The sequence below is a fragment of the Sciurus vulgaris genome (genome assembly GCF_902686455.1).
Source record: "Sciurus vulgaris genome assembly, chromosome: 3".
Taxonomy (NCBI): Eukaryota; Metazoa; Chordata; class Mammalia; order Rodentia; family Sciuridae; genus Sciurus; species Sciurus vulgaris.
Window position 1 is genome coordinate 59,134,651 of NC_136463.1, and position 21,310 is coordinate 59,155,960.

The window sequence follows — 21,310 nt, forward strand, 5'->3', positions numbered from 1 at the left end:
ACTCGGGCTTGCCGTCACCGGCGTGGGGTGGCCGCAGCAGCTGCACAGAGATCCCCGATTCACCCTGGTCGCAGCCCAGGAGCCCCCCAACGCGAGGCAGGTCCCTCCCCGCTCTGGTCGGACACTGCTGGACAGACACGGGAGGGAAAAGCAGGAAAACGCCTGTGTCAGGGAGAAGAAGCCCCTCCCGTCCCTGCAGGCAGCCTGGTTGGGCCCCCCTGTTCTGTAGTACCGGCCTGCCCCTCAGGCACCGATTCGAACTTGGGGGGCCCACGCCCCCAGCTGAGCGCGGGCAGTGGCCGCTCGTGGTCCTTGTCGGACTCGGGCTGGCTCTGGGCCCGCTCGGGCTTGGGGTTGGCGGCTGGAGGGTCAGGCTGCTGCACCGACATGGTCCTGCGCAGGTGGTTGCGCTTGCGCAGGAACTCTGGCTGGGCGTGCAGCCCAAGCTGCCCTTGCGCAGGATCATGCGCGAGTTGTTCTTCTTGGGACGAGGCGGTGACTGGCTTCCAGCGCGGCCAGGTGTGCCAGCATAGCCTTCACTGAGGAACTGTGAAGGAGAACAGTCGTCAGGCCAGCGAGGAGAGCAGATTCCTGTTTCTGATCCTGTCCCCCATCATCACCATCCCCCTGGAACTAGGAAGTCTCCAGCCTCGGAGTGGACCCCGGGAAAGTGGAAGCGGAGGAAAACTCATTACCAATATTCCAGGGTCCCTATCTGAAGTCTTTCAACTACCCACCCTCCTCCATCCCTGGGGATTGAACCCAGGACCCTGAGCATGCAAGGCAAGCGCCCCTACAACTGAGCTACACCTACACCCCCATTTCCTCCTCTGAATTCTTGAAGAATCTGAAGCACCCCCTTCTTGTTATCCTCACTAAAATCTCAAAATGAAAGTCCCTCTCATTATCTAGCTGTAACCCCATGTAACTTTATCATTTTTCTGGCCCTCACAGCTGCCCTATTGCCAGTCCTTCCCATTGTGTCCTCAGAATCCTACTAATTCAAAGGATGATCCATGATACCTAGCGATATCAGCATCACCTTGTTAGGTAAAATATCAGGTCCCATTCCAGGTCTACTGAATCCAGGTCTACTGAATCCGAATTTGCTTGTAACAAGATCCCCAGGTGATACATGTACAAATTAGAAATCGGGGAGCCTGGTTCTGGAGCTCCCTGCCCTGAGGTCCCACAGTCTTCTGATCCTCTACCTGTTGGTCACCCTCAGTCCCCTCATACTTGACATGCCCCAAAGGGATCATCTCCTTCCCTTCAACCTGCTACTCCTCCCTCTTGCTTCTCAGTCTCATTGATGGCACCTTCTACCTGGTCACCCAGCTGGAAACCAGGGTGCCATACTTGACTTGCCCTTTCTTTCATTCTGTACATCTGATCCATTCATTACCAAATCCAGTCCACCCCCTACCTCAGAAATTCCTCTCAGACCCCTCACATGTCTCTCCAACTCCCTGAGGCTCCCCTCCTTTCCTCTAACCCACCATACACATGCAGCCTGAGAATTCTTTCTGGATCACAAACGTGATCATGCCATTCCCCATCCCTCACTCTGATGACTTAGAGACAGAGTCCAAACTGAGCAAGGCACCCAGGCCATCTCGGATACATGTACTGCTCCAGGCCTCTCAGTCCCCTCCTTGCCTAGACCAAGCTGAGTCACTGACAGTTCCCAAAATAGACATATTCTGTCACCTCTGTGACCTTGGTTTTTGCTGCTGCCTCCACCACAAGTGAATGCTACTTGCAACCTCCAGCCTTTCCTGGACAATTTCTTCAGACTCCCAAAAGTCAACCTTGCCCTGGAGTCTGGGTTAGCTGCTCCTCCCCAGAATTCTGTGTTCCCTGTCATACCTCATGGCAATTGACACACTATACTTGTCATTGTCTGCAGATTTTTCCCATCTCCCCCACCAGACTGGATGACATTACATCTGATTGTCACCTTCACTAAAACCTCAAAATGAAAGTGCCTCTCATTATCTAGCTCTACCCCATGTAACTTTGTCATTTTTCTGGCCCTCGCACCTGCCCTTCTGCCAGTCCCTTCCCACTCTATCCTCAGAAATCTCGTGTGTATTCCATGGACCAGCAGCAGCGGCATCACCTGGGCCCTTCTTAGGCAGAATCTCAGGTCCCAGTCCAAGTCTACTCAATCAGAAGCTGCATGTAAACAAACTCCCCAGGTGATACGCTGGGAATCTCCCCTGTGTCCATCACTTGGCCTGGTCTAAGGCAGGTGCCAGTGATGTTTGTGGAATGAATGAACTGAATGAGCCAGTGAGCAAATGAAGGAATGAGAAAATGAGTGGCTGAACAAACAACTGAACTCCCTGCTCCCCTTCCGATCCCACCCCCCAGCACCCCAGCTCCCAGCCCCCAGCCTGGCCTCCACCCACCTGGCACTGGGTTTGGTACTTCTTGGTGGCCGACCCCAATGAAGATCTGGGAGGCTGGCAGGCCCAGCCACGCTGTAGACCGGAGATGTCCTTCGTGGAGCCATAGGCAGCACTGATTTTGATGAAACACTGAAACACATGGAGGGAGGGGAAGCCCTAACCGGTCTTCATAGAAAGGCTTTCCAGACCAAGGCCAGGGAGTCCCTGATTGGGGACTCTAAAACTACCCTCAGACTCCAAGCCCTAGGTCTGAGTGATAGGAAACCAACCTCCAGAGTGGCTGCTCCTCCCTGCCCCTACCCCACCCACCCCAGGCACGATACCAGGCTCTGTCTGGTCACAACCACACTATTACTGACCTAACCTCAGGCAGCACCTACACAGGTTATAAACAGTGTGGCCAAGTGCTCCTTTGTGGATAAGAAATTCATTTCCTGGTTATGCATCACAGGGCCAGCTCTGGGCTCCCCATGGTGCCCACTGTCTCTTGCTGGTTGGTCTGATGCCCTCCCCAGAAGCCCTAATCCAGTTAAGGTCCTTCTTGCTTCAGGAACACTTTCAGATCACCACCCTCCCCTCTCATCCCACACCACCAGATGAGATACCTCCTTCTTTGAGGAGCTCACCATGCAGCTGCCCCCCACTGTGTGTTTCCCCATCAATCTCATTTTCTTTCCTTCCCAGTTCACTGGAGACTGGTCTTGGATCACAGTGTTCCTTCCTCCTAAGCCCCACCATCACTGGAGTGACATTGTCCACATGAATAGCCAGCCACCTACCATCTCTGCTTCTTAACAGCACTGCCAACCATTTCCACACAGAAGCACACCCTTCTGAGCTCAGAACTCCTGCATCACCACCCTGACCACCTTCGGCTTTTTGCCTTCCACATCTCTCACAACCCCCACCCCAGCTGCTCTTGAACCTCACCCACACCTGCATTTTCTGCACCAGCCCTCCTGCTTCACCCCTGCCCCATCCTATCTGGGCAAGTCTTCTGGTCTCCACCTCCCACTCTCTTGCCCCTTCATCCTTCTTCCCCATTCACCCAGCCAAATCTCAGACATGGAATTTTCCTATCATCCACCTTCTCCATCTCTAAATGTTGACTGTTAAGAGATGCTAGAGAAACTCACAGAACCACACAGCTTATTCTTTTTGTCCCTGCCAGTCCGCCCGGTGACTAAGCCAAAGAGGGGATTTCCTTAGCTCACTGCCCCTCACCTCATTGGTTGGTTTGCTCCCAGCTGACCTAGCTCAAAGGAAGGTGCAGCCCTTTCATCCCTGCCTTTCCACCTTCTCACGCACCTGAGCTCACTCCTGGCACTTCAATGCTCCAATGCAAGGAACTGCCTCCCACCCTCATGACCCCTTCAAACTGGGAGCCCCCTTCTCTGCTCCTCACCCTACTGTTTTTGCTCACTTGGCCCTCAGAAGTATCCCTTTGTTGCTGAGGTTATCCGGCAGCTGGTCTTCCTCAGTTTTCACTGTCCCATAGCTCTTCACAAGAAGGGCAGTGTCTGCTCAAAACCATCTCTTTTCAGCTACCTGGAACCTTTCTCTCCTGGCCCTCCTCCCCATCTAACTCTCCAGGTTTCTTGACTGATTGCCTGCCATGCTCTCAGAGACCCAGCACAGCCTCTTCTGGTCCCTACCTTTCCCCAGGAGATACCTCCCCTCTGGTGGCTTTGCTGACCTGTCTCCCACTTATGGCTCCAGTCTCCACCTGCAGCCCAGACTTTTGCCCTGAGTCACGCATTGGTACTGATATGGCTCATGTCCTATAGCCATAACAGCCTCCACATAACCACACTAAGCTCATCGTCCTCCAGCGCTGGTCCTCCTCCTGTGTGCCCTCTCATTTCATTCACTCATTTATTCATGTATTCATTGTATCCAGTGCCTCCTATGCATCTTCATTGCCCCAAATCCTGAAGATATACTGGTGAGCAGCACAGACACAAACTCTGCCTCATGGAGGTCAGCTAAGTAGTGCCTGCATCTCTCCTGATCACCCAACAGGACATCTAAGAGCACCTTGTCCCCAGTATTCAACCATCGCCAAGTCCTAAAGACTCTACCTCCTGATTCTTGTGCCTGCACATGCTTTTCTCTCCATCCCATGATCACCACCTGGGTTCAGCTCTTCCTGCCTCCTGCTTGGGCAACAGCCTCATAACTGTTCTCCCTACCTCTCCTTTCTCCTGCCAGTCTGTTCTCCACACAGCCACCAGGGGGATCTTTCTACAATCCAGATTAGACACTGCCATGCCCCTACTGCAAACTCTTCCATAGCTGCCCATTTCATTCATCAGAGTCCATTGACCTTGGCCCTAATTTCAAGCTTTTTTCGTAAGGTCTACCAAGCTTGGTCCCCACATTGATGTTTGGGCAACAGCTTCCCCTTGTCCTGGGTTCTGGACTATACCTGCACATACCCCATGCTGGATGCCTGCAACTCTGAAAATGTCCCAGCCTCCTTCCTGCCCCATGCCTTTGCACACTATAAAAGTTATCAAAGTGTGGGATCCTAATTAGAATAAGTTATACTCCATATACGTATGATATGTCAAAATAGACTCTACTGTCATGTATACCTAAAAAGAACAATTTTTTAAAAATCTAGAAAAAATGAACAAAATGGAATCACTGATGTCAACCCTAACTAACTAAATAAAGTCAAATGTTATGAAGAAGAATTCACACCCATGATTGCCTGATAGTAACTATCACAAAAGACTGCTAGAAACACAACCTTACACAAAAGGGCCACAGCACTCTTATACAAAAATTACTCCTTCAAGGACATTTGCTCAGCAACTGACTATTCAACCTCCGACGGACAGCACCCTCGTTACTAATCCCTGTGGCCAAAACTGCCTTTAGGAACTCCCCTGCCTCCACCTCTTTCAATACCCCATAGTGCACACTTGCTCATTGCTCTCCTCTTACCATTGCAATGATTTTCTCAAATAAACTTCATTATACTTCAGTTTCAAGCTTCTGTGTTTCTCTTAGTCAACCACATGCTGTTTCATTGTCTACCTGACAACTCATACTTGTGCTTCAAGACTAAGGTCAAAAGTCACCACCCACTAAAAGCAGTTCTCTGGTCTCCCCAGGGGAATGAGAGTCCTTTCACCTCTGTTTGCCAATATGCCTTTCTGTCAAACATGCACCAGTAATTGTCAATTTACATGTCTTTTCTCTAGATCAAGGATTAGCAGAATTTTTTCTGTGAAAGGCCCAGATAATAAATATTTGTGCCTTTGCACCCTGTCGCAATTACCTGACTTTTCCGTGGCAGGGCAAAAACAACCACAGACAATATATAAACAAATGAGCTTGGCTGTGTTCCAATAAAACTTTATTTATGCATACTGAAATTTGAATTCATGTATCTTTCACTCATCAACCCTGGCTCTAAATCTATGATTCTCAAAATTTTTCTGTGCATCAGAATCCCCTGGAGAGGTTGTGAAAAGACTTTCTGTTTCAGTAGGTCTGAACCAGAGGATTTGCATTTCTGAGTTCCCAGAGGCTGGGCCCAGACCCACACTGAAAACCCACAGCTCTGGAGAGCAAGTACCGCGTCCAGTTTGTCCACTGTGCAGCCCCAACACAGGCACATAGTACGGAATACAACAGGCACTTAAATGTGTATTGAATGAATAACCAGATGTACGGACAAGAGTTCAGGCTTTAGAGTCAGGAAATGATAAAGGATGAACATCCGTCAGTGAAGATAATACCAACCTCTCAGAGCTGTTAAAAGCACCCAATGTGATCCAAGGTAAACGTGCTTTGCCAATTGCGCGTCCCCCTTGCCCATCAGACCACGCTGGATGGGCAGCCCCGAGTCCCGTGGAGGAGGGTCGTGTTCTAATCCCTCCCCCTGACCCATGCGGGTGTGCCTTCGAGGCCCCGCCTTCTAGCGGATGTGGCGAATTCCCACCCTTGGTCCAGCACTCACCTCCTGCATAAGGTTGCGGAGGAAGATGGCCTTCTGCCGCAGCGGGTCGTGCACGAGCCCATCCGAGAAGAAGATCATGCCCTGTGGGAAGTTGTGCTGGGACAGCCACGACACCACCCGCTGCTTCTGCATGTCCGGCCTCCCCGTGATGTAAAGAATCATGTAGCCCAGGTCCTGCCAGTGCCTGGCGAGACGGCATGGTAGCGTCCAGGTCCACCCAGTGCAGGCCACCCGCTGCCCAGAGGTCTGCCCCGCCCGCTGCTGCCCTACTGAGAAGCCAGAGGTGCTGCTCTGAGGAGCACTAGGGAGAACCAAGGGAACTCCCGAATCCACACACGGAGTTAAACCCCGTGAGTCCTGGACATCTCAGGATGGCCTGCAAGTTCTGCATGCCCACAACAAAATTAATCTCCCCACGCTTACCCACTTTGCTCAGATGGTCTCCTGGAGCCAGAGACACACGGCCTTTGACGCCTATCCTTCCTGCTCCCTCCCCGCCGCTGCCTCCTCCTCTTCCTCTTGTTCCTCCTCCTTCTTCTCCCCCTCCTCTCTTCCTCCATTAAGCCAGATTTGCAAGTCTAGCAGGCCAGGAATCTTGACTCCAGCGTTTAGCTCCACTCCTTACCCTTGGCTCCCATGATTGGGAGGTTTGTTTTGTTTTGTTTTGTTTTTTGTTTTTTAAGCTGGATCTGTGATCCGGGAAGGATTTGACTGCACAGGCACAGGTGCCACCCATAGGGATTCTTGGGAGTTGTGAGTGGGGCTGATAAAAAACAGCTTCCAGAGTGCCACAGTGAAGGAGATGAGAGCACGGGAGAGCCCTAGAGAGAAAGGACCACAGCCTCCCCTTGCCCTTCCGACTGAGGAGGGGGCTAGAGGTGGGCTTATCCTAATGAGAATAAATGATCCAGCCACATGAGTAGCAGGCTGTTCCCACAGCTTGTGAATAGCCAGAGGTCAGTATTCCCTCCAGAGCCAGTGAGCTAGCCCTGCCTTCTCTCCCCAAAGCCATCACGGTTACTGGGGGAAAGAAGGGCATACCCACTCCAACCCTCAAGAATTCCCAGTGCCCCACATCTGTCTTCTCTTGCCATGCTGATCCCTTGGAGTCCCGTATTACAATTTCTCATTCCCATCTCTTGTTTTCCCCACTGGACTTAGTTTTATCCAATAAGCAGCTCTCTCTGTGTCAGTACCCAGCCCAGAACTTGGCCTGGAAAAAGTGGAGGTATGCATGGGGGGAGAGAGAGACACAGGAAAAGAGAAGGAAGGAAAGAACAAATGAATGAGCTACAGCCTACAAAAGTGAGGAGTGTGCCCTAAGGCCTTCAGTAAATTCCAATTGGAGGAGACACCAGGATTTTCAGTTCCAAGTCCCAGAAGCCCATAGACTTCCTAGAGAAAATAAGGAGGAAAATGCAGTTCCTCCTGAGCCACTGGCTCCTGGCCCCAGGGGAGGCATTTTCCTCGTGAGAGGTGGCACTCACCGGACAACATCCACTGCACCTGGCCGGACCTTGGGATCACTTCCCATGATAGACACACTGGCAGCAAAGGACCCATCAATGCTGAACACCACACACTCCATGCCCCGGGGCAGCACTGTGAGGTAGCTCATTGCACAGGTCTGGTCACCCCTGAAAAGTACCAACCTGAGGTCAGCCTGCCCCTGGAATCAGAGTCGGTCTGGGGCCAGTGTCAGAGACAATTGGGTGACATTTCCTAATGGCACAGATGGTGGCCTCTTCCACTTTCCTCTCTCCATGCACACAAAGATGGAGCCCAAAAGAGAAATCTGAGCACGCATCTTGTGGACAGGACTGACTGGAAGGACTACAGAAATGGGGAAGCCACTGTGAGAGTGTTCCCTAGAGCCTTACCTGACAACCATCTTCACAGGATAGACACCAACCCCCAAGCGCCGGGGCCGGGGCACGTTATATGTGATTCTGCCACTATTGTTGGTGATCTCCGTATCCAGATGTACCCAGCGGCCTGAGGATGGCTCTGCCATCACCAGGATGTCCACCTGCATGCCGTAAAGGGAGGCAAGGAACTTACTAAAGTCTGAGGGGCTGCAAGCTCGGCAGAGAGGCTGGGCTGGGCTGGGAAGCTCTCTGCCATTCAGCAGCCCTTGGGACATAGGTTCCTGCCTGACATGCTCTGGCTTTTACTATCCTCCCTCTCTCTTTCCAATGTAGCTACTAGGCTTTTTTTTCCTTCTCACATGCACCAATCACATCCCTTGTTCCCCTGCCACCACCACCATCCGCCTAGACAGGGCAAGTGGCTTCCTGCTCCATGCTCCCACGACAGACAACCCTCACCCCTCCTGCCAGGTAGAGCCATTAAGCACCTGGTGCAGGTAGACCAGCTGAGGAGGGGGTGCCCAGCCCTTAGTACCTTTTCACCTGTCAAAGCTACCATGTCAAGAGGCCCATACATGAACCGCCCCACCAGGACCTGGGGACCATCTTCAGCAGCAATCACATCATTGGCCCGGTGATTAGCAGTGACATTCTGGAAGGACAGAAAAAAACAGCTCAGAGTTTGCACTTTATCTTTAAAGCATTCTTAGGATGGCTGGAGGGATACGGACCTATTGAATCAGGTCTCTGATTAACTTGTTAGGGTTTCAGAGATGGTTCTCACAAAACCCATGAGAGAAATAGACCATGATCCCTTAATATTGTCTTCAAGACACCCTGGACTTCACACAGAAATGTATTTTTTGCTTTTGACTCTCCTCATGGCCCTGAAGTAACAACCAGTCCTCTCAGTCTATCTGTCGTCCATGTCTAAATTCCTAGGCTGGAAACTGCCGGGACACCTTTGGCTCTTCCTTCTGCATCCAGGCTCACATCCAACAGCCATTTGCCATTCATCTTTTTTCAGTGGAAAATTTCAAACACCCAAGAGAAGAGAGAATAATATAGCAAAGCCTCATGATTCTGGCAGCCATTCCCCCACTTATCAGCCACCTGCCATTCTGGTCTCCTTCCCCTTGGCCTGGCCAAGCACAGCCCAGCAACTCCAGATAGCACATCATTTTATTTCTAACTATCTCAGTATCCCCATTCTTCACTTCTGCCTTCAGTTCATCCTGTAGCTCCAAGTCCTGAGTTGGTCCCCCCGACTTCCCAACACTCCCAGGTTAGCCTTTGGGTTTTTTTTTTGTTTGTTTTTTTTTTTTGTTTTTTTTTTTTGTTTTTTTTTTTTTTTTTTTTGTTTGGCGGTGCTGGGAATCGAACCCAGGGCTTTGTGCTTGACAGGCAAGCACTCTACCAACTGAGCTATCTCCTCAGCCCCAGGTTAGCCTTTGAGACCCACATCTCTCCATCTAGTGACCCTACCTTTATAATACTGGTCATGTAGGCATCTCTGCCACATCCACATCGCCTCTCGCCTGAACCCTGCTGTGAGCTCCCTAATGGAGCTCCTTATGCAATAACTGTCCCATGAAAGATCTTCCATTTTTATAAGGCACAGATGTGTGAGCACCTTGCCAGGCTCTGGGACTGAGCCTGTATTCCAAGCCTTGCAGAGCAGCCTCTCTAGTCCCCTGTTCCTCTGCCTGCTCCTTCACCCTCTGGTCCTTCCATACCCAACTCTGTGGGGGCTCCAGGCCTTTACTCACACTGGACTCTCCACTCTGTGCCATGCTTGGCCTTCTGCCCCCATCTTCCAGTCTACTCACTGGGACCAGACTCAACTTCATCCCCTCAAAGAAGCACTCTTCCAACTCCCCAAAGATGCAGTCTCTACCTCCTCTTGATCCCCACAGCCTTTCATTTCATTTCAACAAATGTCTGCAGACACCTCATCTGCACCAGTAACTAAGAAGATGTAGTTGTAGGCCCTGCCCTGGAGACACCTGGCCCACTGAGGGACACAGGCACCCTTACAGGAACACTGGAGAGGGAAGGGTGAATTCGTGGAAATAAGCACATGATGTGTTCAACATCACGCATCCTCAGAGAAATGCAAATGAAAACCAAACACACAGGGATGAACAGAATCAGAGACAGACAACAACAGGTATTGCTGAGACGGGGAAAAATCAAAACCCTTGCACACTGCTGGTGGGAGTGTAGAATGGAGTGACTGCTATGGATAAGTCTGGCTGTTCCTTAAATGACTAAGCACAGAGTTAACTATTTGATCTAGCAGTTCCACTTCTAGTTCTGTGCCCAAGAGAAATGAAAACATATGTCCACACAAAAAGGTATGCATGAATATTTATAGCAGCATTATCCATAATAGCCAAGATAGAAACAAATGACCATCAACTGATGAATGGATGAACAAAATATCCACACAATGGAATATTATTCAGTAATTAAAAGGAATGAAGTTCTGATACATGTCCCAAAATAGATGAAACTTGAAAGAATCATGGTAGGTGAAAGAAGCTAGACACAAAGCATCAGAAATTATATGACTTTATTTAAATGAAATGTCCAGAATAGGCAAATCTATAAAGACAGAAAGATTTCTGATTGCTTAGGAATAAAGGAAAGGTTAGGAATAAAGAAAGATAACTAAAGGGTATGGGTTTCTTTATTGAGGTGATAAAGATGTTCTAAAATTCACACCTGTGAATATACTAAAATCCATTGAATTGTATGCTTTAAGTGGGAAAATTACATGATGTGTGAATTATATCTCAAATGTTTACAAAAAAAGAGTTGATTCATACAGCATTGATCATCCTCTATCCATGTCTGGTCTTCCCACCAGACTAGCTGCCCATCATAGCAATGGCTGTGTCTGTTTACAGTCTCAGATACACATAGTCCTCGCAGAGGGACTGAGACAGGGCAGGCACTGATGATAATATGCTGAGAGAATAAATGAATGTATTTGTTCATTATACATATGAACATAAGCATCCTAAACTGCTGCTTATCCTTCAACATCCTACAAAGGAGACTCTTCAGATAAGCCCTGTTTGACTTTGTCATGGTTTGGATCTGGAATGACCCCCAAAGGCCCACATGTTCAACTTGGTCCCTAGTGCAGCAATGCTCTGAATGGGACTTTTGGAAAGAGATTGGACAGTGAGGTATTAATCCCTTTGTTCATAGCTGAATGGACTAGTAGGAAGTGGGGCCCAGTTGGAGGGCATAGGTCACTAGGAACATTTTGGAAGGGTATATCTTGTCCCTAGCTCCTTCCTTCCCTCTACCCTCAGTGACATGAGCTGAGCAGCTTTCCTCCACCACGACCTTCCACCATGATGTTTTTGCCTCACCACAGGCCTAAAAGAAATGAAGCCAGCTGACCAGGGACTGAAATTTCTGAAACCATGAACCAAAATATTTTCCTCCTTTAAGTTGTTATTCTCAGGCATTTTGTCGCAACAACAGAAAGCTAACACAGACCTGCCCTGACAATCCTTTCTACCTCCATCCTGATTTCTGCCTCCCTCTGTCATAACAATATCACACCAGGCCATATTCCATGGCAAGTCCTCTGACTGTGCAGGACACTTTCTGATTACAGACCACATCTACGGAAACCTGGCATGTAGCAGTTCCCCTACAACTGGCATCTCCACACCATCCCCAGTGTTCCCAACCCCACCGCAGGGCTCCTGTGGAGCCAGGCCATAGGGAACCAGCTCACCCACCCTCTCTGCTGCATGAATCTCAGCCTGTGTAGGCACTGAGCTCTTATATTACAGGAATGCCCCAAGCTCGGGGTAGCCCCACCACCCCAAAGCCATAGTCCCAAATGGCATGTGACCCCAGCAGGCACGTACCCGCAGCTTGACCTGGGTCCGCTTGCGAAGCCACTTCTCGCGGGGGCTGGCAGGACTCAGTGCAGCAGGGTCTAAGCCAGCACTCTCCTTCACGCTTACATTCTCGTAGCGCATCACCTGACCAACAGCCAAGGATTCAGGGCCCACCAACTCGTGGCCAGCCAGGTCCTCCCCGTATCCTCCCACTACCCAGCTCAGGACCTTCAGGAGGGTAGGGGCCCAACGACCTTTCTCCTTGCCCACATGACCTGATAACTGAGGCAGAGCACTGTCTCTCAGATGGCTCTGTTTGGGGAGCAGTCTCTGTCCTTCATGCCTAAACCTAGTGGCTATCCAAATCTGCGCCATGCTCTGACCTCCCTCCTGTAAGGTGACCCTTACACAAGACCATTTGGAGCTCTGATTCCAGTTCTCCCCTTCCCAAGGCCATTACTCCAGCAACGCTCCCCTCTCAACCCTACATCATTGATCAGACACCCTGCTAGGTTGTTCCCTTTAGCATTCAAATGTTCTGTAATATTGCTCATCTTAAGTAAAAAAATATTCTCCCTAGAACCACTTATGCCTCCCCAATTTCTGTCACATCCCTGTTCTCCCATACAATGTTCCACAAAAGACTGATCCTAGACTCTATCTCCACATCCTCGCCTGCCTCCTCTCCTCTGCCCACTCCAATAGGCTTCTGTCCCACAGTGTTCCATTGAAGCCACTCTTGCCAAGGCCCCAGCAATTCCTGTCCTGCCCAACTCAATGTTCACTCCTGTCTATACACTCTGGGCTCTCCTCTAACCTCCAGGCATATCCTCTTCCATCTCCTTGGGTGGTTCCTCCTGGTCTCCCCCAAGGAGTTCCAGGACTCATTATCTGAATGTGTTTCCATGGTGACATCCTTGGGACCCATCACCAGTTTTCAATGCCATCCAAGCTCTGACACATTTTCATCTCAATCCTGCTGTTTTCCCGACACTCCAGGTTCATCTACTCACCTTCCTTCTTAACACCTAACAGGCCTGTGACACATCACACGTCCAGAAACTCAGCCTTGGCTTCCCCACCTAGCCCAGCTCTGCTCTGCCCCAACCCCAGAAAATGGCAGCCCTGACAATCCTTTCTACCTCTATCCTGATTTCTGCCTCCCTCTGTCATAACAATATCACACCAGGAGAAAGTAGGATCACCGGGCTTCCCCTCTGTCCCTCACAGCCCAGACTCAGTGAATGCTGCCACCAGAACTCAAATATAGAGGCTCCTCATCACTTCCACCACAGTGTCTTTGTACTTAGTACAGCTCTAAGTTGGGCTCCATACCTTAGTCCAAGCTGTCATCTCTAAGTCTTTCTAAACGTGCCTCCCTAGGGAACTCATGCTTCCTCTCTTGTCCAATAGCAGCCCCCAAGTTTCCTTATCAAAATATAAATCTGTTGATGGCTCTTCCTTGCTCACAACACTGCTGCAGCTTCTTATTGTACCCAGGTTAAATGCACCCTAACCTTGACCATCCAAGATGGCCATCCAAAATGACCCCACCTGCTCCCCATCCTCCTTCCCCATCAGGTCCTCCCATAGTCACTGGTCTTTCTGCTGCACCTGCTATTTTAAAGACACAGAAGGAAGCAGCAGTATATTGCTGCAGTCTCCAACTTAACACCTTGATGTGTTCTCCTATGTAGTTTCTACTTAACTTTCCAGAAAATTCCATTCTGTTAGCCACACAGAAGCCAATGTTCTTTATGAAACATATTCTCTAACCATGTCACCACCCCCTTGATTAAGTGCCCCTGTGCCTTCCCACCATGGAGACCAAGTTCTCCACACAGCCTGTAAAAGAAGGATGAACCTCTGGAGGCTGTGGGAGGGACGCAGCAAGGGGGCAGCAGTACCTGTCTCAGGATGAAGGCGACCACGTCGGTGGACTCCCAGTAGCTGGCATGGAAGAGGTGGGGCAGGGCCACAGTGGGGAAGGCGGTGAGGACATCGGGGCAGTACAGGGCGTAGTCGATCCTCTTGGCACCCCACCACTTAGCGGTGACTGTGGATCCAAGAGGGAGGTGAGGACAGAGTGGCCAGGGACCACATGGGGTTTCAGCTATATAGGCCCAGTGGTGGATATGCCACTTGGTGCTCAAGTTTGGGGCCAGAGCATTAATGAGCTCTGGGCAGTAGGCTGCTCTGCTTCCCACTTTCTCAGATGCCAACCCCTTGGCCTGCCCAATCTACTCCAAGATGTCTACTCCAAAACTGGTCCCAGGAAGGAGGACCAGACCCATAAAGACACTCAGTCACACCCCAGGGTGCTGCTCAGCAGTGATTTCCAATGGGCTCTGGGTGAGGTCAGGACTGATTCTATGTCAGGAGAGGTCAGGGATTGATCAGAGATCAGAGCTCTGTCCAGAGTCAGAGATTGAGGTCCTTTTAAGGCCAAAATTCAGTCCTGGATCAGGGTTAGAAGTCAAAGCTCTATTCAAGATCAGAGCTCAGTTTTGGCCATGGTCAGAGTTCAGGGTTCTGTCTTGGGTCAGAGGTCAAAGTTCTCTTTGAGATCATTACTCAGACTGACATTAAGTCTCCACCAACAGTCCAACAGTTCTCAAAAGGCAGGAACCCCACCCAGGATTTCCTTGACCCCTCCTCCCTACCCTAGGGCCCGCCCTCAGCATCCTGGCTGGGAACCAGCATCCACCCAGAGGAAGGTCCCTTTCCCTCAAATGCAGACAGGGCCCCAAAAGGACCTCACTCACTGCGGGAGGCACCCACAGGTGCCAGGCCATCCGAGGATTCTGAGCTGTCACTGTGGGAGCTGCCCTCACTCATCCTTCGTCCTGGGCGCTGGGACCTCGGGGCCTGAGGGGGTGAGGCAGGGGCGTCCAGAAGTGGTGGGCTGCCCTGGGAGCTGCCCTCCAGGAATAAGGGGCTGTGGGTGTGCAGGGCATCAGCTGGAGGGGGAATTTCAAGGTCAGGGCAAGTAGTGGGTCTCCAACAGAGTTGCCCACTAGGTGCCGGCCCTGTGACGGGCAGGAGGCTGGACACACAAAGGAACCAGCCCTGGTTCATCAGTCAACCTGCACCCCCCAACACACACACACACACACACACACACACACACACACACACACACACACACACGGAGGGTGGGGGGAGGGAGAGAGAGAGAGAGAGAGAGAGAGAGAGAAAGAGAGCCAGATAGGACTCCTTTTCCATGGTCCACTGTTGTGTTCCATCTCCTCTTAAGTTGTGAATTATGCAGGCATTAGTGAGGGTCCCAACCTTCTCCCTCAACCCCAATAAATAAAACTACAGAGGAAGTCTAAGGGAAATTCAAGTGGAGGTCATTGTGATGATGTCTAACCATGTCTGCTTTTATCCACTTCCTCTCCTGAACCACTAAGGACTGTGGCTGAGCTGGAATGAATGGAAGTAAACTCCGGCCTTGGAGCTAGGGTGGCCCCTGGGAGTAGGGGGATCCCCTGACTAAAGAGGGAACATTGTAGGATGGAGAAGGGAGATTTGAAAGCCCCACCCACCTATCAAAGCTCCTACAAAGCAGAGCTTTGGAAAATAAGTCTCCAAAATAGAGGGTGGTGATGGGTTTTAGTCTTGAATGAGTCACATGCACACTGTCCCCACCATCTCTAGCCCAAACCTCCAAGCAGGCTTAGGCTAAACCTCCTCCATAGTGGCATGGAACCAACACGCTGATTTCCAAGCCTGTGACTTTCCATTCCAAGGCTGCCCTGGCTACACCCTGAGTCCATGCCTGGTTCACACTCTGAGCCCTGGAGGCCACACTGGCCCTTCCCCAAACCCACAACAGCTCCTGTTGTTCCTACCACCTTCAGCTCTTCTCCACCTGTCCAAATGCACCTCCCCAGCCAGACCTTTGTCAAAGGTCTGCATGTCACCTCTTGCATAAAGCCTACCAGAATGGCCCACTCTTCACTGTGCCCTTCCATAGTCCAAGCAGGGCCCTTGGGAATAGCACTATACATGAATCCCTGGACTTCCCTTTAAGTCAGGCTACTGAACTCTGTCCCCAGTCACAGGAGCTTGACCAGGAGCCTATCAGAGGGCAAAGTTGGGGTCTCTGACACCAAGGTGCAGATACTTGGCACAAGTGGGTGCTCTGGAGATAAGAGTCAGCTGTTTCCTGTTCTCTCTCCTCCAAGAGCACACAGATCCTGCTCACGTAAGTCACCCCATTAGCTGACAGCCTGGATAGGTTGATCCAGGAAAGCAGCTCTGGAGTACCACCCGGCTGGGGCCCAGCCTCCAGCTCACACACCCTCGGGGGCCCAAGAACCTACTGAGCAGAAGAGACTGTCCATCGCCCAGTGGGAACCTCTGGTAGCGGGGCACGCTGACGGGAGGCACCAGGTGGAACTTGGGCTCCAGCAGTGGTTCAAGCCGTGAGGCAGAGGGGTCTGCACAGTGGAAGAAGCTGTAGACCTGGCTGCAGGCAGGACGCACCTGAAAACCTGGTGAATGGGGTGAATGGGGAAGACACATGGGAAACCCATTTCTAGGATCTGCCCCTTGACTTTAAAAGGCACCCTGGAGTACAGCTTTGAGTAGCCTACTCTTCTGCTCAAGAACCTCTCCTGGCTCCCTTCTACCAACAGGAACAAAGCTGTTATGTTCAGTTTGGCATTCAAGGCCTTGCCAATCTGCTCTACCTATGAGAGCCACTTACCACTACAGCCTGCTGCCATGGTGAACACCACGACTTCCCAGCCTGACCTGCTACTTTCATTTTTCTGTGCCTTTATTCAAAGGGTCCCCTCTCCCAAGGGGCCCTCCGTCTACTATTTCCACTGGTCAGATGCCTTTCAATTCCTCCACCTCCCATTTAGTTGCCACCTGATCTATGAAGTGATCCAGGTTCCTTACTCAGGTAAGCTGCTCTTTGCTCAGACCCCCAGGAACCCCCAGAAGAAAGTTTGTCAGAACTGGTGGAACACTTCTCTTGCTGACCAGCAGGTGTCTCCACTGAGGCCCCTGCCTTGGGTTGGTCTCCCAGGGTTAGACAGTGCAACATCCAGGGAATCCTGGAGTTTCTCTGTGACATGGAGGATAGCCCTGAATTCTGCCTCCTCATCACAACCAGAGCCCCTTCCTCTTGTTCTGTTCCATTTCCTAGATTGTCAGTAAGCTTTGGAGGAAAGCACTGATCTGTTGATAAGCAAGGAACGCTCTGGACTCCCCTCTGGTGATACTGTCCTCGGAGTAACTACTAAACCCCCTACTGGTCAAATCACCTCACATATGCATTTTAGAGGAACATGAAAAGGCTTCTAAGCTGCAGGGTGGCATCAGCAAAGGCACCGAAATGGGATTGGGTATGGGGGTGAAGGGAGACCCACCTGGCTGCAGATGGTCTGCCTGGATAATGGGGAAAGTCAATTGGGTGCAATAGGGTGAATGTTTATGGCTACTCCTCCCACAGGGCATGACTGCAGGACAATGGGGTGGAATCAGCCAGGAGTATGTGACAGGGACAGTGAAATCCATCAGAAGCTGCCTGCCTTGGCCCACATGGGGAAATTGCTGCTCCTCTCCTCCCCCTTTCCCTCCATCCACCCTGACTCCATGACCCTTCTTGCCCCATCTCCTGCCATCTCACTCCCCCCATTTTGAGACCCTGACGCAGGGGCGTAGTGACACACTGGCATCTCAGGTTCCAGTCTCTGCCATACCCACCATCCAGCCCAGGCAGCACCGTCTTCCGCATGGCCAGGACCAGGCCCAGGGGCGAGCCAAAGAGGAAGAAGTCAGACACGTCAAAGTCGAAGCGACCCAGGCTGACCTCAGGGAGCTGGGGGCCCCCAGCTGCAGCGAGCTCAGCCTCATCCTTCAGCATGCTGGAGTGGATGCTGCCAGAGGGAGGAAGACACAGGGGAAAGCAGGTCAGGGAAGGATGGGGAAGGGGGAGTGTCACTTAACAGGACAGCCTGAAGCCTAAGAGCAGAGTGCCCAACCTCCATCTGAGGGACACAGTTCAGAAGCCAAGTCTGCTTACCCGACACCTCAACATGAGTTGGCGACAATCTCAGCATTGGCCACCAAGGCCCAGTCAACATTTGGCTAAAGCAGGGGTCAGCAAACTTTTTCTGCAGAAGGCCAGATGGTAAATATTCTGGACTTTTGTGGGCCATATGGTCTCCATCGCACCAATTTAATTCTGCCATCAAAACATGAAAGCAGCCACATAGGATACTTCACAGTACATGTGGCTGTGATCTGCTACAACTTTATTTACAAAAATGGGCTGAGCACCTGGGAGTAACCAAGCATCATGCACGCAGACAGACCTGCCCCATTGTGCTGCCTGGTGATGGCCACACTGAGAATTCCCACACTGTCTACCAGAGAAGCCCAGCCAATACACAGACCAGCTGACTAGTGTCAGTCCTGCCAGGATTAGGGCTTTTGTTGTAACTCGTGTTGCAGGCAACCCACAGAGACAGACGCAAACAGCTTGGTCTCCCCACCCTGCTCCAGCCTGCAGTTGAAATGGAGCTTAAGGAGAAAAAAAGAGACAGGACATGACATGCAGAATCCCAACCACTCCCATCCCAGGTGCCTGGAGCTCCAACTTCTATCCAGCCAGAGACCCAGAGCTGGATGCTGAGGATCAAGGAGGAAAACTGGGGACCTCCCTGGCCCTCCAGTGAGCATAAGATACCCCTTAGCGGTGAAAATAAAACAAGGGAATTGTGTGATATATCAGTCAATTAACTGAATGCAAATTCAACTAAAATACTTGAGTTGGAGGAAAACAAAACTTAGAAGTAGCACTTGAGATAGAACAGGCAAGCATCCCAGGCTCTGGAGTGAGAGTCTGCAAAGGTGAATCGCCAGTTCTCTAGTCGCTCTGCCTCTCACGGTGTGAGCAGCTCACATGGAGGAAGATGATGCTGGTGTTTGACCATATGGATTTCATGTACAGTGTGGCCGCTAAACACGTGCCAACTCTTTAATTGCCAAAGAAACAGCCATCTGTCCCTGCACCAGAGGGAAAAGCTGGCTGTGTGGGACCAGCTACTGAAAGCCTCCAGTTTCTTATCACTCTGCCTATTTGGGTCTTTCCTAAAGGATTTTTCAAGGATGAACCTTCATTTGCATATAGCTGCTTTTCTAAAGTATAACCCACCAGAGGAGATTTAAATATTCAGAAGTTTATACACACAGGGGTTGTGACCTAGTAATTACATCACTGGGGATCTATCAGAAGGAAATACAGTCATCACCCCTTTGTCCACAGGGATACATTCCAAGACCCTCGGTGGATTCCTAAAACCATGGAGAGCACTAAACCCCATGTATGCTTTGTTTTTCCTAATATGTACACACCTGTGATAAAGTTTAATTTATGAATTAGGCATAGTAAAAGAACAACTAAGCATAAAGCACAACAATTTAACAATATGCTACCATGAAAGTTATGTGAATATGGTCTTTTTCTCAAACTATCTTACTGTACCTTTTCACTTAAGGCAGTACTTTACAGCTTCTCTTTGACATATACAAAATGCCAGCTTTGTTACTCTTGCCATTTGGGGCCTTTATTTAGTAAAATAAGGGTTACTTGAACACAGCAATGTGTTATCACCACTGTCTATCTGATAAATGAGATGGCTGCTGACTAACAGGTTGGTAGCATATACAGGGTAGACACCTTGAACAAAAGAATAATTCACATCCAGAGCAGAACAGTGTGAGATTTCATCATGCTACTCAGAATAGTGTGCAATTTAAAATGTATGACTCATTTATTTCTGAAATTTTCTAGTCAATATGTTCACACAATGGTCGATCACAAGAAATTGAAACCACAGAGTGCAAAACTGTGAATAAGGTAAGACTACTGTAAGCCTTACATATACATCAGTGTTAATACACAAAGATGATCACAGTAGTGCTATTTATAAGAGTGAAGAACCGGGCGGAGGGAGTATGCAGTTACTGGGATTAAGTAAGCTGTTATCCATTTGCTCAATAAAGTATATTGCCATTAAGAATATTTACCAACTATTTTTAATTATATGGGGGAAAGATCATGATGTAAGAGATTTTGAGTTTGTTTGAGGGAGGTTTTGTTGTTTATTTGGTAGGTTGGTTGGTTGGGTTGTTTGTTTGTTTTAAGTAATACCATATGCAAAGTATGTTCAAAAATATAGAAAGGAAATACTCCAAAGTGTCAACAGTGACTCCTGTGGCAGGGGGAGGTTGAGAGAGGTCTTTTTTGTTTGGCAGTGCTAGGGATTGAACCCAGGGCCTCACACATGCTAGGCAGGCACTCTACCACTGAGCAATACCCACAGCCCAAGATGATATATTTTCTAAGTGTTTTAATGACCTTATGACACTTATCACTTGGGTAAGAAACAAGGAGGGTAGGAGGGAAAAGAGACTTGAGGAGAAGGAAAGGAAAAAATACACTCCTGCCAATTTGTGATTAATACTCCTTTATATCCTAAATAAAAGTACAGATCATTCATTTAACCCATGTTGGTTAACTATCTCTTTTAAAAAGTTAAAGGACAGTTCATGGAGGGTCCTGCCTGGCCTACAAATAAAAGTGTGTTGTTGCTGGGTGTGGTGGTGCACACCTGTAACCCCAGTAGCTCTGGAGGCTGAGGCAGGAGAATTGCAAGTTCAAAGCCAGCCTCAGCGACTTAGTGAGACCCTGTCTCAAAAAAAGTTGGTGTGGGGGAGTGGTGAGGGTGTGGGGATGTGGCTCAGTGGTTAAGTGCCCCTAATTCAATCCCTGGTACCTGCCAAAAGAGTGTGTTGTGATCAAGGCACTGAACTGGGGACCTCCGCTGATTGGTAACTGGTAGTGTGACTGGCCCCCTCTGAGAAATAATGAGGACGCACAACTGGGATAGCTCACAGAATGTGCCCCCATCTGTTATTCCACTAGATCTTCAAACTATGCAGAGAAGTAGTGTGGGCAGTATTAGTCTTTTGCAGAAGATGAAGCTAAGGCTCAAAGGGGTGAAACAAATTGACCCCACTCTTTCTACAAATTTGAGCAGAGTAGAGACAGAAAGCAAGTCCCTGGATCTCTATGCAGGACTCATGACAAGTGACCTGGATCCCAGCATTTCAATGTTTGCCTCTGGGCCCCCATGGAAGACCTGGGACATCTGACTGTTCCCT

At 50.0% G+C, this 21,310-nt stretch overlaps 1 protein-coding gene across 1 annotated transcript in view; it reads right to left on the reverse strand.

The window, feature by feature from the left end:
• Positions 1–57: 57 nt before the first annotated feature.
• PITPNM3 (PITPNM family member 3) overlaps positions 58–21,310 on the reverse strand; it is a 93,682-nt gene continuing 72,429 nt past the window's right edge. Inside the window, 17 exon segments of the mRNA XM_079135336.1 lie at positions 58–445; positions 448–492; positions 495–525; positions 527–547; positions 2,415–2,451; positions 2,453–2,481; positions 2,483–2,494; positions 2,496–2,543; positions 6,388–6,571; positions 7,875–8,024; positions 8,268–8,416; positions 8,791–8,907; positions 12,152–12,268; positions 14,032–14,180; positions 14,890–15,084; positions 16,453–16,623; positions 17,846–18,018. Of these exon segments, the coding sequence (XP_078991462.1) occupies positions 168–445; positions 448–492; positions 495–525; positions 527–547; positions 2,415–2,451; positions 2,453–2,481; positions 2,483–2,494; positions 2,496–2,543; positions 6,388–6,571; positions 7,875–8,024; positions 8,268–8,416; positions 8,791–8,907; positions 12,152–12,268; positions 14,032–14,180; positions 14,890–15,084; positions 16,453–16,623; positions 17,846–18,018 (1,906 nt within the window). The 3' untranslated portion in view covers positions 58–167.